At 23.1% G+C, this 14,015-nt stretch overlaps 1 protein-coding gene across 4 annotated transcripts in view; it reads left to right on the plus strand.

Annotated features, from left to right (window-relative positions):
- The first annotated feature begins 735 nt into the window (after positions 1-735).
- Positions 736-14,015, plus strand: part of LOC126897368 (RANBP2-like and GRIP domain-containing protein 5/6) — a 29,320-nt gene continuing 16,040 nt past the window's right edge. For 2 of the 4 annotated variants that reach the window (XM_050670902.1, XM_050670904.1), the window contains exons 1-12: positions 741-1,156; positions 1,965-2,190; positions 3,491-3,661; positions 3,721-3,893; positions 3,959-4,110; positions 4,164-4,296; positions 4,364-4,642; positions 6,140-6,260; positions 8,224-8,460; positions 8,609-8,723; positions 11,078-11,231; positions 12,695-12,843. In XM_050670902.1, coding sequence (XP_050526859.1) covers positions 1,061-1,156; positions 1,965-2,190; positions 3,491-3,661; positions 3,721-3,893; positions 3,959-4,110; positions 4,164-4,296; positions 4,364-4,642; positions 6,140-6,260; positions 8,224-8,460; positions 8,609-8,723; positions 11,078-11,231; positions 12,695-12,843 — 2,006 coding nt within the window. In that variant the 5' untranslated portion in view covers positions 741-1,060. Of the gene's footprint in view, positions 1,175-1,964; positions 2,191-3,490; positions 3,662-3,720; positions 3,894-3,958; positions 4,111-4,163; positions 4,297-4,363; positions 4,643-6,139; positions 6,261-8,223; positions 8,461-8,608; positions 8,724-11,077; positions 11,232-12,694; positions 12,844-14,015 lie in introns of all 4 variants that reach the window. The other 2 variants (XM_050670906.1, XM_050670905.1) reach the window with 2 other exon arrangements.

Genomic DNA, 14,015 nt, shown 5'->3' on the forward strand with positions numbered 1-14,015 from the left:
AAAAAAAAAAAAAAAAAAAAAAAAAAAAAAAAACACATCATAGTAAAATTAATACCTTCTCCGCTTCGCATCGAAGCTAAAATTAATACCACAGTTTCAATATTTTACTAAGACTACTTATCTCGTATAAAATGTTCATAGAATGTTTATTTTTAGGTTGTATACCTAAAATAGGTTTTTTAGGTAAAGCTAGGAGGCAGTCATTGTTATTTCAAAGATCGACTAATTTTGTGTCATCAAATATACCTTTTATTTAGTCTAACATAATGTTACCATGGTATGAAATTCTAAAAACTGTAATAAAAGTATAAGTTAGATAATAACACACAGAATATCTATATAATTATTAGAATTCTATAGTTTATAAACCCAACTCAATCTATTGTTTTTGATCTCAAACTTAAATAATTATGACGATAATAGATAAATAATTTTCAATCGATTTTTCTATGAAAGAACTATTAAAATCATAAAGAAAATTATAGATAAAATATTGGTTTCACCAAATGATTTCATAAATTTTCACTATGATTCTTATATTATTATAAATAGAATTGTGATGAGTAATGGGTTTGCTTTGGTAATTTTAGCCACCATAAAATTTTGGTAAATTCCGCCTAGTAGTAGATCTATTCAGATAAAAATATTAATAAAAAATTAATATAAATATGTTGGAAACACTGTATCACGCGACATACCAAAAAACATTTGATGTATATCTTACTGTTAATTTATTATTATGACCATTAACCGTTTACTTTTTGTTATTCGACCGATCAGAAGCATATTTTTTTACTTTTAAAATGTGAGGATAATTAAAGATTTAACTTTACATTTTAACAGTCACTTTCTGAATTTTATGTTTAAGTTTCTATGTAATACGTTTGAGTTACGGCTAGTTGATGTTGTTAATTGTCTATATGTGACAATTTTTTTCTTCGGACCGTATATTTTGATAAATTATTTACTAAGTTTAGTGGCCATTATATTCATTAGAAACCTAATTATTTTCCTTCACGTGTATATTATTTATGATTAAGTGATAAATAAAAAAACAATCATGTTGAGTGGCAATAACACTGGAGTATTTCATTCGAAAAATGATATTGATCGCTATGTTCAAGAACAGTTGAAGGGTATCTCCGATGATCACGAGGTTTGAAATTAATTAAAAGTATATTTTTATTATATAATTAATCTACCTTATTAAACTTGTAAAATTATTTATATAACAATCATTAATTTTTTTTATAAGGTTTTAGTTTTAAATTTTAAAGTGGCTTACAGAAATGGAATATTAAATATAAATTAAATTAAGGAACTTTTTCAAAATAATACTGGTGATAATTTTATTAAATTTAAGTTAAAATTAATTTTAACATTTTCTATTGTTAAAAGTGGGACAGTATGGCTGAGTCGGTAACTGCCTCAGATTCAAAACTCTGTCACGGGGGGCTTCATTTGCTGAACGAGAAATCAGTTCTGTAATTGGAGTCACCATTCCTCTCTTTGGCGACGGACTAACCACACTTCCTGGAGTATAAATGGTTAAGAAAACCTCTTTCTGGGGGGAGATTGCTATGACCCTTAATGGACTAATAAAAGCAATAAAAAAAAAAAAAATTATATTGTTAATTAAGCATATTATTAATAATTAAAAATATTATGTACAACCCTCCTTATTGTACTCGAATAGTCTAATCTAAAGTATTCTAACACAAAATTTTTTTTGTTCAGTTCACCATGTTTAATAGGTTGAGTTAAATCAGTTTTTGTGGTTTAATAAGAATTGCTAACCTTTTTAAGCATAATAAATTAAATATATCAATAGAATAGTCATATTGTATCTATATTTATTATAAAACTAGTAGCAATGTGTAATAAGAAAATTAATTTTTTTAAATCTTTGATTAAACTTATAGTTATTAATTTTAATATATTGATAAATTTTGAATTTTTTATAGAAAAAGAAAAAAGGATTATATTTTGCTCGTATGTACTTCAAAATATCTGAATTTAAACTAGCTGAACAGTATTTAACTACTTATTTGACTGTAAATAAAAATTCTCTCGAAGGCCGTCGTCTACTTGGTCACTGCTATATTCAACTTGGAAATAAAGAAAAAGCTATTAATGAATTTCAAAAATCATTAAATATTAATCCTAATCAACCTGAACTATTGTTGACTTGTGAGTAGATTTTTTATATTTGTATAATGAAAATATTTATTATTTAACTAAATTCCTATAAGCAATATGTATTATATTATTAATACATCTTAATTATAAATAGATTGATTTATTTATCAAAAGGTAAAATTAATTTTCTATTATATTTAATACAATTGAATCCAATATAAGTATATTTATGTCTTATACAGGTGTTCAGTAAGTAAGGAAACAGGTTAATTGTTATAAACAATGAGAACAATAGAAACCCGTTTCCTTATATACTGAACACTATTAGGCCAGTCAACAAAGGAAAAATTGCGGAAAAAATTCCCAACCAAATTTTTTTTTTTTTTAAAGTTGAATTAAGATATGTATAATGACATACTAAAAGTCCTCGTTGATTGGAATTGAGCTTTTTTTTACAACCTTGCAAAGTTAAAAAATATGAGCTTTTTAAATTTTCTCAAAAAATATTTAACTTACAAAAAAAAGTTACGTACAAAAGTTGTTTAAAAGACAATTAAAAACAAAAAAATTATGTNTTAAAAGACAATTATAAACAAAAAAATTATCTTATATTTTTTCATTTAAACAAATATTTTTCGAGTTGCATTACATTTAATATGAGTACTAAAATTTATATTCCATTTTTTTCATTTTACGGTTACTTTTTATCATATTATACTTACATTAGACACAATGATATAACTGCATATGTGTGTATGTGTGAGTTTATTTATTTATTGTATCGTAGAAGTGTAGTGTATATTAATATACAAGCGATAGAGTAGGTAATTGATTTGATTCTATATTGTTTAAACCGAACTAAAAACTAAATTGTACATTCCCAAACAACAATCATATTATGTCAATTGCCACCGGAATTTTCTTTGCCTTAATCCCAAGTATTTGGGGTTGGCCACTCTTATCCTAAACTTCCACTTGACACGATCTCCCACATCTACGCTCACATCAGCTGTCCTATTTTTTAAGCTCATATTTTTTAACTTTGCAAGACTGTAAAAAAAAAGCTCAATTCCAATCAACAAGGACTTTTAGTATGTCATTATACATATGTTAATACAACTTTTAAAAAAAAAAAAAATTTGGTTGGGAATTATTCCCGCTATATGACAAAATTACTCCTTCGTTAACTGGCCTATTTATATTACCTGTTCAATTAAACAATACATCTAGTATAATTTATTCTGAAATTTTGTTTTTTTTTTTTAATTTAATTTTTAAATTTAGATAGAAAATTACATATAATATTCAATTAATGAAGGTTTACACATATTGTTTTTGTATTTTTTTATAGGTTGTGAAATTTTAGTTGATCCTTGTTTTAAATTCAATAAAAATATATCTAATAAAATTTGTAAACAAGCTGAAGATTTATATCCATATCATCCTGTAGTACATAAACTGAGAGATAGATTAGTGATCTTAAACAACAACAGTGATTTAACTGTTATTGAACATCTTAATGGTAATTTTAATGTTATGATATATATATATTGTATGATAACCTTTCACTTTATTTTTTAGCTGAAATTTTGGAAAAGCCAAATGATACATATCTAAAAATAAAATTGTTAAAATTGCTTGTAAATTTAAATCGTTTATCAGAGGCTTTTAATGATATTGTTAATGTAGAAAAGACTATGAGATATCAAATAGATAACATCGAATGGTATTTAACAGCATCTCAAATATGTGAGGTAAAAATTAACATAGTTATAATATTAATGAAAATTTTATTGACCTTGTAATTTTATAAACTAAGTCTTATGGAAGTTCTTACCAAGTAAATTGGGAATTTTACACAAAAGTGTTGCCTATTTATGAACATCTTATTTCATTGAAAATATTACATGGAAACATTAATGCTGAAACTAAGTTAAATGATGATATTGAGTGTTACAAATATATTTATAGGTATGAAATTAGTACTTAATTGATTATGTAGTTTGAATAAATACTTTTTTTAGACTAGATCAAGCTTTGTACCAAGCCAAAAAATTGCCATCTGCTCAAACTGAATTTTATCGAAATTTAATAAACCATATGTCAAATCAATTGTATTTTTACTTAGGTTGTCTTATAATGAAAAGTGCTAAACTTGTGAGTTTATTAATCAATTAGTACATTTTATCTGGCTATTATATATTAATAATTTTTTTTTTTTTAGGAACAAAATTTATCTTGGCACAACACAAATAAATTGGCATCCTTTTTTTTTATTATGTCATTGGCACCAACAGTTGACAAAAATGCATTTGATAATGAATTTGTCAATGATGCTTGTAAAGAACGAAAGTCATTTGTTGCTCTTTTGGAGTTTGAAGGTATAAAAAGAATAATTGAAAGTGGGTTTATTTTACGATCAATGGTATCTATTGAAACTGAAAATTTTATAGAAAGTATCAAAAATATGTATTCTAAGGATTGGAAATTAAATACATACAAAGTAATTATTTAAATAATTTTTACTTATATATAATTAATAGTGATGTTTCATTAAAAAAAAAACTAAAGGTTACATTCTATTAAATTGACAATGCCTATAACCTTTTTTTAGTATAGTTTCTATATTGTAAAGAAAAGCAATGACAATAAATAAATAATTTTGTGTTAAATGTACAAAATAGGAGAGATAATAGCAATTCTTTTATTTCTTTAAAGGTATATGGACATATAAGTGACTATGCATTTAGGTAATTCTTTTTTCAACTTTTGATGCCAGATACTTACCTTTTTGTTCTGCATAGTAGATTGAAATTTTAGATAAATTTAAAGAGTATTAGGTCAAATCCTTCATGTGCCACAAAGGGGTAGAAGTGATGTTTTTTATGTATTGCTTTTTAAATATGATCAGGAAAAAATAGTACATAATGAATGTTGTAGTACAAAATATTACTAACAAAATAGTTTTTATAAAATTTTTTAAATAATTAACATTAATTTTAACAATTTTAGAATTATCGTAAAATTTATAAAAACATTTACATTGTTTTTCACCTATACCTTTTTTGATAACAGAAATATTCTATCTTAGTAAAAATGTTCCAAAAAATATATTAATAAATAAATATAAACAATTTTTTTCTGTACAACTGACATCATAACCTAAAGCGACCCCTACACGATCAATAATACTGAATCAATTAAATTGTGTCAATATTTTGTGCAATATTTATTTGCCCTAAACCCCTCAATATTATTGTCCAATATTCAATTGAAAAATATTCATTACCTATGTAACCTATCATCATAGGCCTATATTTAATGCGTGTTAACAAAGGCGTAGTGGCATTTACCATCAATCTATGTGATATTATAAATTACCACTGTTTTAAAAATGTATCTAACCGATAACACATAACCACTATTGCGTAATTTTGTACAATATCACATGCTAACATACAATAATATTGTGTATTGTGCAATACATTTCCAACCCTGTTTGATTTCTTCAATATATTGTACAATCCTTCAATATCTATACTAAACTTTCAATAATATTGCACAATATCAATTATTGTTCAATATTATTGATCGTGTAGGAGGCGCTTTAAGTAAAAACTATAATATATTATATTTATAATTTTTTATTTGAAAATTATTTTTACTAAAATAGACTTTGTGTAAAATATGTGTAACTATACTTTCTTGCTACCTATAAAAAATAAACAAAAAATATTTAATGATCAAAACAGTATTATAATTATTATGAATTACTTTTAAATTATGTTATTTTTAACTTAAATATATATATCAATTATATAATCAATTAAGTACAACTTTGAATTAAAAAATAAAACCCAATAAATAATAATTTAAGTTATACAAACAATTTTGTTGTATGCAGGATACAATAAATTAAATACACTGATAGTTACATTTTTATAATAAATTTTAAATTATTACTTGATTTAAATAATAAGTTTTAATTTTTTAATTTTAGAAAATATTTATTGGCGTTGAACAACCAATAAACACAACAAGATCATTTTTTATCAAATATTCACCTGAAAAATTAATATACGTTATTCCTGAATTTATTCAATATGCCCTTCCAAAACACAGTAAGTTAAGTATTGTAGTAACTCATAAATCTTACATGAAGAAAGTTTTTGCAAATATGTAAACATTTGTAAACCTTTTAAAGATATAGTTGTATATTAAAAAAATTCCATACATTTAGGAATCTAAATGCATTTTATTAAAATTGTCAAATTTATGCCATTTTTAAACCATTTAAAAGTACTTTATGCAATACAAATGATTGATTTTAACTATGCCTCACTTTCTCTTAAGACTATGGGGAAACTTAATGATAGGTGCGTAAAAAGAAATTGATACTACTTAAGAAGAAATAGGGAGGGATAAGACAAATATTTTTTTTAAATTATAAAAAAAAAATAACCCAGCACAGGGGGGTCGCGGCACAGTGGTGTCGTGGTATAGTTGGATCAAGTATAATGATATCTGACAGTGATTAAAATCGCTATAAAAAAAAACGCTTCGATGCAAATCTTTAGATAGTGTTTAATTTTAAAAAAATTGGTGTTTTATTCCAAAAGCTACTTGATCTGCTGGTTCCTTATTAATATCTCGATTAAGATAAAGTATGTCGAATGAAAAAGGGTTTATTGAAAAATATTATTTCTCAGAAAAAAATTGTGTGGATCCATACACTTTTCAATAAGTTATAGCATTATAAAGTTAAAAATGTAAAAAATAAAGTCTAGAATTTTCACACGAAAATAGCATTTGGTAGTGAATTTCGCCGTGAAGACAAGTCCAGAGGTCAAATTTTTTTTTTCAAATTAAAGTATATTACATAAGCTTTAATTTAAGATATATACAAAAGTGTCAGACCTTCCGGAACACTTTCAAAAGTTAAGTTGAAAAAGTTCTACTTTATATATGCATTTTTTATATTTTAAGCTCCCCCATATTTAGGGAAATGGTCTGATTTAAAAAAAAAGTATGTCCAATGAAAGATGTATATGAATACTACTTTTCATGAAAAAATTGTATTGATCCATACATTTTTTAAAAAGTTATAGCACTTTAAAGTAAAAAATGTAAATTATAAAATCGAGAATTTTCATACAAAAATAGCATTCGATAGCCATTTTCACCATGAAGACAAGTCCAGAGGTCAAATTTTTTTTTTTAAATTAAAGTATATTACATTAGCATTAATTTAAAATATATATAAAAGTGTCAGACCTTCCGGAACATTTTCAAAAGTTAACTTTTTGTGAAAAAGTTGTCTTTTTAAATCCCCCCCTGTGGTCAGATAAAGGGTCAAATTTACAAAAAAAATATATCAAATGATAGGTAAAGACATCAAGCATCTATATAAAAAAAAATTATATTGATATGTTCATTTTTGAAAAAGTTACGGCACATTTTAGTAAAAAAAATAGAAAAAATTTCAAAAATTAGCGATTTTTAAATTTGTAATTTTTTTGGAGGTTTCCCCCATTTACGGGAAACGGGGGAATTTTTTTCAATTTTTAGGGGTAATGTCTTCGACTAGATACGATTTGTGATCTTTTAACGTATCGTAGAAAGAAATCCGTTCGGTGAGAGCTGAGAAAAAGTGGTAACAGACAAAAAAAAAAAAAAAAAACACATCATAGTAAAACTAATACCTTCTCAGCTTCGCATCGAAGCTAAAAGGATACTATTAACTTTTGAAAAAAAAACTTATATTTTTTACACTTTAAAAGATATTGCGAGACGCATAGTTAATCAATATTTTTATGGTATTGAGTAAAATAAAATTATGTACAATTTATGAAAAAAAAATATTACCTACACCATTCTTTTTGAATGTTTAACTTAAAATATTGTATTTGATTATTGTATTTTTATTTTATTTTAAACATAGTGACTATTGATTCACCCAATAATTTTCATATTTTTTATAATTCATAAGACATAAATATTATTGTTAGTATTAAAAATTTATTAAATCATATTTAATTGTTAATCATTTTAAAATATTATGTATGCAAAAACTTTATTTTTCAGTCTCATCTTTTGAAATGAGTCGCCCAAGTTCACTACACCATTTAGTTTGGTATGGATTGCAATTATTACAATGTGAAAGCAAAGGTTCTGAATTTATCTTAACCAAAGATGCCGTATTTCCTGTTGGTTTTTGTTGCAATGGGTTCAATGAAGTACCTTTGGTTTCCAAAACTATTTTATCCCTAGATGTACAAACAATTAGTCTAATTGATATAAATACATTTTTGTATGCTGCAGGTATTATTAGATTCTTTTTATTAATTGTAATAGCTTAAGATTTTAATTATGAATTAATTCAAGATGTTTTTTTACTTAATACTGTCTTTAAAATATTGGTTTTATTTTAAAAATTTAACTTATTCATTTTTTTTTTTTTTTTTTTAAGTTTTCACTGCAGCATCAATTCTTGATAGTAATAAACAGAAAAAAGGTATAAAATATTTTCCAACACTACCATCAGATATAACTGAATTATTGACTACCCATAATCAAGAAAATTGGTAAAAATATTGTTTAAAATAAATTAATAATTGAAAAAAATGATCAGTTTATAATGATATATAGCATAAATTAAAGTAACTGTCATTCATCATGAGTATTTTATTCATTATAATATAAAAATATTAAAAAAAATTTGTGTAAACTCAGTACAATTTCAGAATAGATAATTTTTTCGCATCCAAATAACTATAATTGTAATAATTAGATAATGCCGACATAAGTGTGGGGCATTTGCTTTTGACCAACTTTTTTTAACGATACATCAAATAATTGCAACTATTATCTAGTTAAAGATATTACTCTGAAAAATTGAAAAAATTTTCACTTTATTAATTAAAAAGTTACTTTGCCCACATTTTCCATATAGACAATTAAAATCATTCATTTCTAATGTTTTTAAAGTATTTATTGTGGAATTAGGTTTGATATGATAATAGGTTTCAGCTACAAAATTAAATAATTTTAATTTGTAATTTATTAATTTTTTAACTTTATTTGTGTGTGTTACTACCAGTTTATAATCGACATTTTTTGGTAACATATTGCTATATAGATAATAAATCTAAAAAAAATTATTTTAAGTTTTATCAGAATTTAACAAAAAAATTTTACAACTATAATCAAATTTTATAATACGCTCTTTGAGTAAATTTTTTGAACAACATTTTGATTAGTTTTTCTAGTTAAAGTAAATCATTATAATTAATTAAGTTTCAATTGTAGAATCTTTTTAAACATAAGAAAAGTTACTAGGAAATGATTACTATTATTTCTATTTAAGTTATCTATTACAATAAAAATGAAAACAAATATTGAAATCTAAATTTACAGTAATTAGTAATAATTCAATTTCCTCACTGCATATTAATTTTAACAATACTATTTTTTTAATTCTCATAAAATTTTCTATTTTATAATGTATATTTCAAACTTGATGTTGAGTTATAAGTTATGGTTAATAAATTCAACTTATATTTTACTAAATGATTTTTTTTTTTACATATTAAAAACAAAAATCTGTAATAATTTAAAAACAATTTTTTTTTTATTTTTAATAATTTTTTTTATCGTAATCATTTAAAAAGAAATATTAATCATTTCTATGTAATTTTTGGTATTTAAATTGATGATACAATTGAAATATTTTCCTTATATCCTATAATTTTTAACTAATTAGTAATAATATCAATAATTATCGGTAATAGAAAAAATATCATTGCTGATTTGAAATTAGCACAAAAAATTGAATAATAAAAGTATATTTTTGATTTTTATGAACATTTTTTGCAGACCCTTTATTCATGATTAATATCAAATTATTATCTAAAAAGTTTTGTGTTAAACCCTTCTATTTATACACATTTGGCCATAAAAATAATAACTACTTTATAATTTTTTATAAATTCTCCGAAAAAATAGTAAATTATTAAATATTCATCTCATACTAATTTAATTGTTCTAATAAATATTTATTTGTATATTATAATTCTAAATAAAAAACTACTAATCACATATAATAAAGGAAATAGGAATTCGCTTTGCTTTTGGTACAATCCACCAACTATGTAAAATTAAACACTATTTACAGATTTATATCAAAGCACTTCTTATGATAGTGATTTTAATCACTGTCAGATATCTTCTATATTTGTCCCAATAATGCTGCAACCCCACTGTGCTACCGTTTTTTATTCTGGAAGTTAGAAAATCTATTTCTTGCAACTATAATTTCCAATAATAATATTTTAAAGTGATATAACAAATATTAATGGTAACCAATAGTTTTTCTATCAATAATTATGTTATTTTTATGTCTTTATATGAAAATGAAATAATATTGATTTCTAAGAAATACTATGTCTCATAGTCTAAATTCTTAAAAAGATATTTTACTCCTTTATCAAATATTTCACAACCTATATATTAAGCTCTTTACATTATCTTAGTTAAATAAAAAGGGGTATATTTAAGGTTTTATTGCCCCAAGGATAATGTATTTAAAATATACCTCAAAAAAATCTTAACAAATTTTAGTTTATGAAGTCCTTTTTTTGTCAAAATGATTATTTACTTCAAAGATATGACCTTTAAATTTTTCTGTCTGTGCTATTGCCCCTTTTTGACCTGGTTACATATGGCATTGTAAGTTATTCTTAGCTTATTGCTTTTACTATTTATAGAGTGTTTAGAAAGTAAGGAAACGAGTAAATTGTTATTAACAATGAGAACAATAGAAATCTGTTTTCTTACTTACTAAACACTAAATAATTTCATTATTTTTAAGAATTTTTTTCATTAATATTTTAATAAACATAAAATAATTTATAATTTAATTCAACATTTTATATTTTAGGTGGAAATCAGTACATGAAATATATTCAAAAAATAATAAAGATTCTTCTTTAAAAAATGTTATATCATATGGTTTAGGTGCTGTACGATTGATTGATAATCATGGACTTGATGCACAACTTATTGTTCATTTAGCCAAAAATTTTGTTAATCAGGTGATTTATAAATTGATACCAATACAAAATCTATGAAAGATTGGTCAATTACTAGTCAAAAATTATATTTCATTATTATTTTAGTATTATGAATTAGGATTTTTCTTGACTTCTGTGAATGGAATAAAAATCTGAAACTTGCATTAATACTTCTTCATTATAAATAATACAATTATTTTTTTAAATTTTCTATTTCAATCTAAGGGATGAAATATAGGTTTTCCTAAAACTTACTATTTTTGTAATATTTTTCTAATTATGGGGTAAGTTGACAAAAACAAATATTAAACTTTGTAACCAAACATATTGAAAAAAAGGGTATTTCATGAATTATTAGGTACTAAGTAGTAATTTTTTTAATAATTAAGAGAGCAAGTTGAAAAATAATACTGATGCACAAATTTGTATTATTTTAAAATTACAGTATAATATAAATTTAACAATTTTCTATTAGTTACTATCATGATTATTAAAAAAAAAACGATTGTTAACGTTTTATATAAAAACTTAGCTTACAACCCATACTTTTAAAACTTTTAACCATCTTTAAAAATTTCAATGAATTTTTTTTCCAGATCACAACACTGTTTATTACTAAAGCTTATTAATGAATTGTGAATTGATCCACAACAATAAAAATTAACAATTGACAAAAATCTATAGTTAATAATTGGAGTGTACATAAACTAGAAAATTTATTAAACCCAACCAAACTTCATTAATATAAAAAATAACATCCACTTTAAAATCTACATAATTTATGGAACACATTATACAGGGAAATTCTTTGACTAAGCCTCACAAAATATCTTTAAAAGTATTAGACTTAATCATTATTTTATTTTTTAACAACAATGATTCTTGAACTTCTTAAAAATTAAATTTCTGCTATCATTCCTAGTGATACATTCAACTTGTATGACTAGATTTTCGAATGACAATCCCATTTTTTTATATTATCAGAAGATTTATTCAATTAAGAAAAATTTTAAAAAATATTTTTATTATTATTTTTTTTTCAATAAGTTACAGTTGTTTAAGGTTGAAAGGTGATCAGAAAAAAATGTACTTATTCTTAAAAGAGCTGCATTTATAATAAGTCAGTATTACCGGTTTATACCATGATAGAGTACACAGTTTATCATATTTATAAAAATTAATAATGTTTATTGATAGATGCTATAAAGTGTAAATAATGAACCATTAATGATAAAAATAAATTCATGATTAGCTGTAATATTTTTGCAGATATTTATATGAGGCATAGTTAAGAAATCACTCCATATATGATTACATATAAATTTAGTATATTATAAAAATATTTACTTGTTATACTTTTTTATCTTATAGAAATTTAAATTATTTTTTGTTATATTTCTTTAAGAAAAATTTTGATTAGGCAAAACACTTACATTTGTTTATATGTTATTATAAATAATTGTTTAATATTTATATTTTTGCAGTGCAATAAAGTAAAAAATAATCATATTTTTAAAAAAGCACTAGAAATAAGAGCTGTTCATTATTGGAAAGTAGCTGTTCAGTTGCTAGAGAGAATAATTCATCATGGAATTGAGCAACGTCCAAAAAATGCTTTATTTGAATTTTACAGGTTTGTAAGTTTTTTTTACTAGAGCTCTTTATTTATAATATTTAAAAACAAAAATTTTAACTACATAAAATATTCGAATAAAAATTAGTCTTATATTTTTTAGTTTAAATGAAAAAAAAAAATTAAAATAGAAATAATCATAAGATAAGTTTTTGGCTATAGTGAAAAAACTGCTAAGGCCTTAAAGTTTGGTATAACTAATTTTTACAATATTGATATGTTTTATATGTCATAATTATGTGTAATGGTACCATTACACCATGCGCTGAATTGAAAATATAGCGTTTTAGAGGACAATGAGTTAACTAGTGTTAGGACTATTATATACACAGAATAAACTGAACGGACATCAATAAATGTACATATTCATATTAGAGAGGTCAATATAGAATCATTTGGCCATTTTTATGTAGGTAAATCAATGTGACTACTTTTCAACACTAAAGTGGTGTGTACTTTTTTAAAATTTCAATTTTAATTATGGTATATATGTTTTTTTAAATATTTTTGAATGCGTACAACACCATGAAGTGTTATTTTTTTATATTTAAGTATTTAATATGTTAAAACAATATAACAATATGATAATTCAATTTAATAAAATAAAAACAATAAATAATGATTTATATATTTTTTAAATATTTCATACAAAAACTTGTTAAATTTATCATTAATTTTGATTTAATTGTTCTATAAAATACATCATAAAATTGATTGATCTTCTGAGCTTTGCATCAAATCTAAAAGTAAAAAAGAATCAATTAACATAATATTGAAGCTTCTAAATCAATATACACATTCATCACATAAATTATACACAATAATTGGACAATCAATAAACTAAAATATAATAAAAACTGAGACCAATGCAAAAAATATTTTTTTCCAAATTATCCCAAATATGTGAATGTATTTTATAAGCGTGTTAGTATATCAAGTTTACTCGGTCTTCATAAAACGTTTTTGTTTAAAAATTAAAAAAAAATAAAAATATTGTTAGTCTGTGTAAATGTTTTTTAAAAACTCATTATCTAAGTTTGAATAATATGGATGTTTCTTAAAGGTAATATTACTTGTTTAATTTCTCATTTCTTCTTTTCCTACATTATTGTTTACAGCAATAATTGTGGATATTCTTCTATTAAAAATAACCACTAATTCACTAATATAAT

This window comes from Daktulosphaira vitifoliae, unplaced genomic scaffold, assembly GCF_025091365.1.
Source record: "Daktulosphaira vitifoliae isolate Bord-2020 unplaced genomic scaffold, ASM2509136v1 Scaffold_2, whole genome shotgun sequence".
Lineage (NCBI taxonomy): Eukaryota > Metazoa > Arthropoda > Insecta > Hemiptera > Phylloxeridae > Daktulosphaira > Daktulosphaira vitifoliae.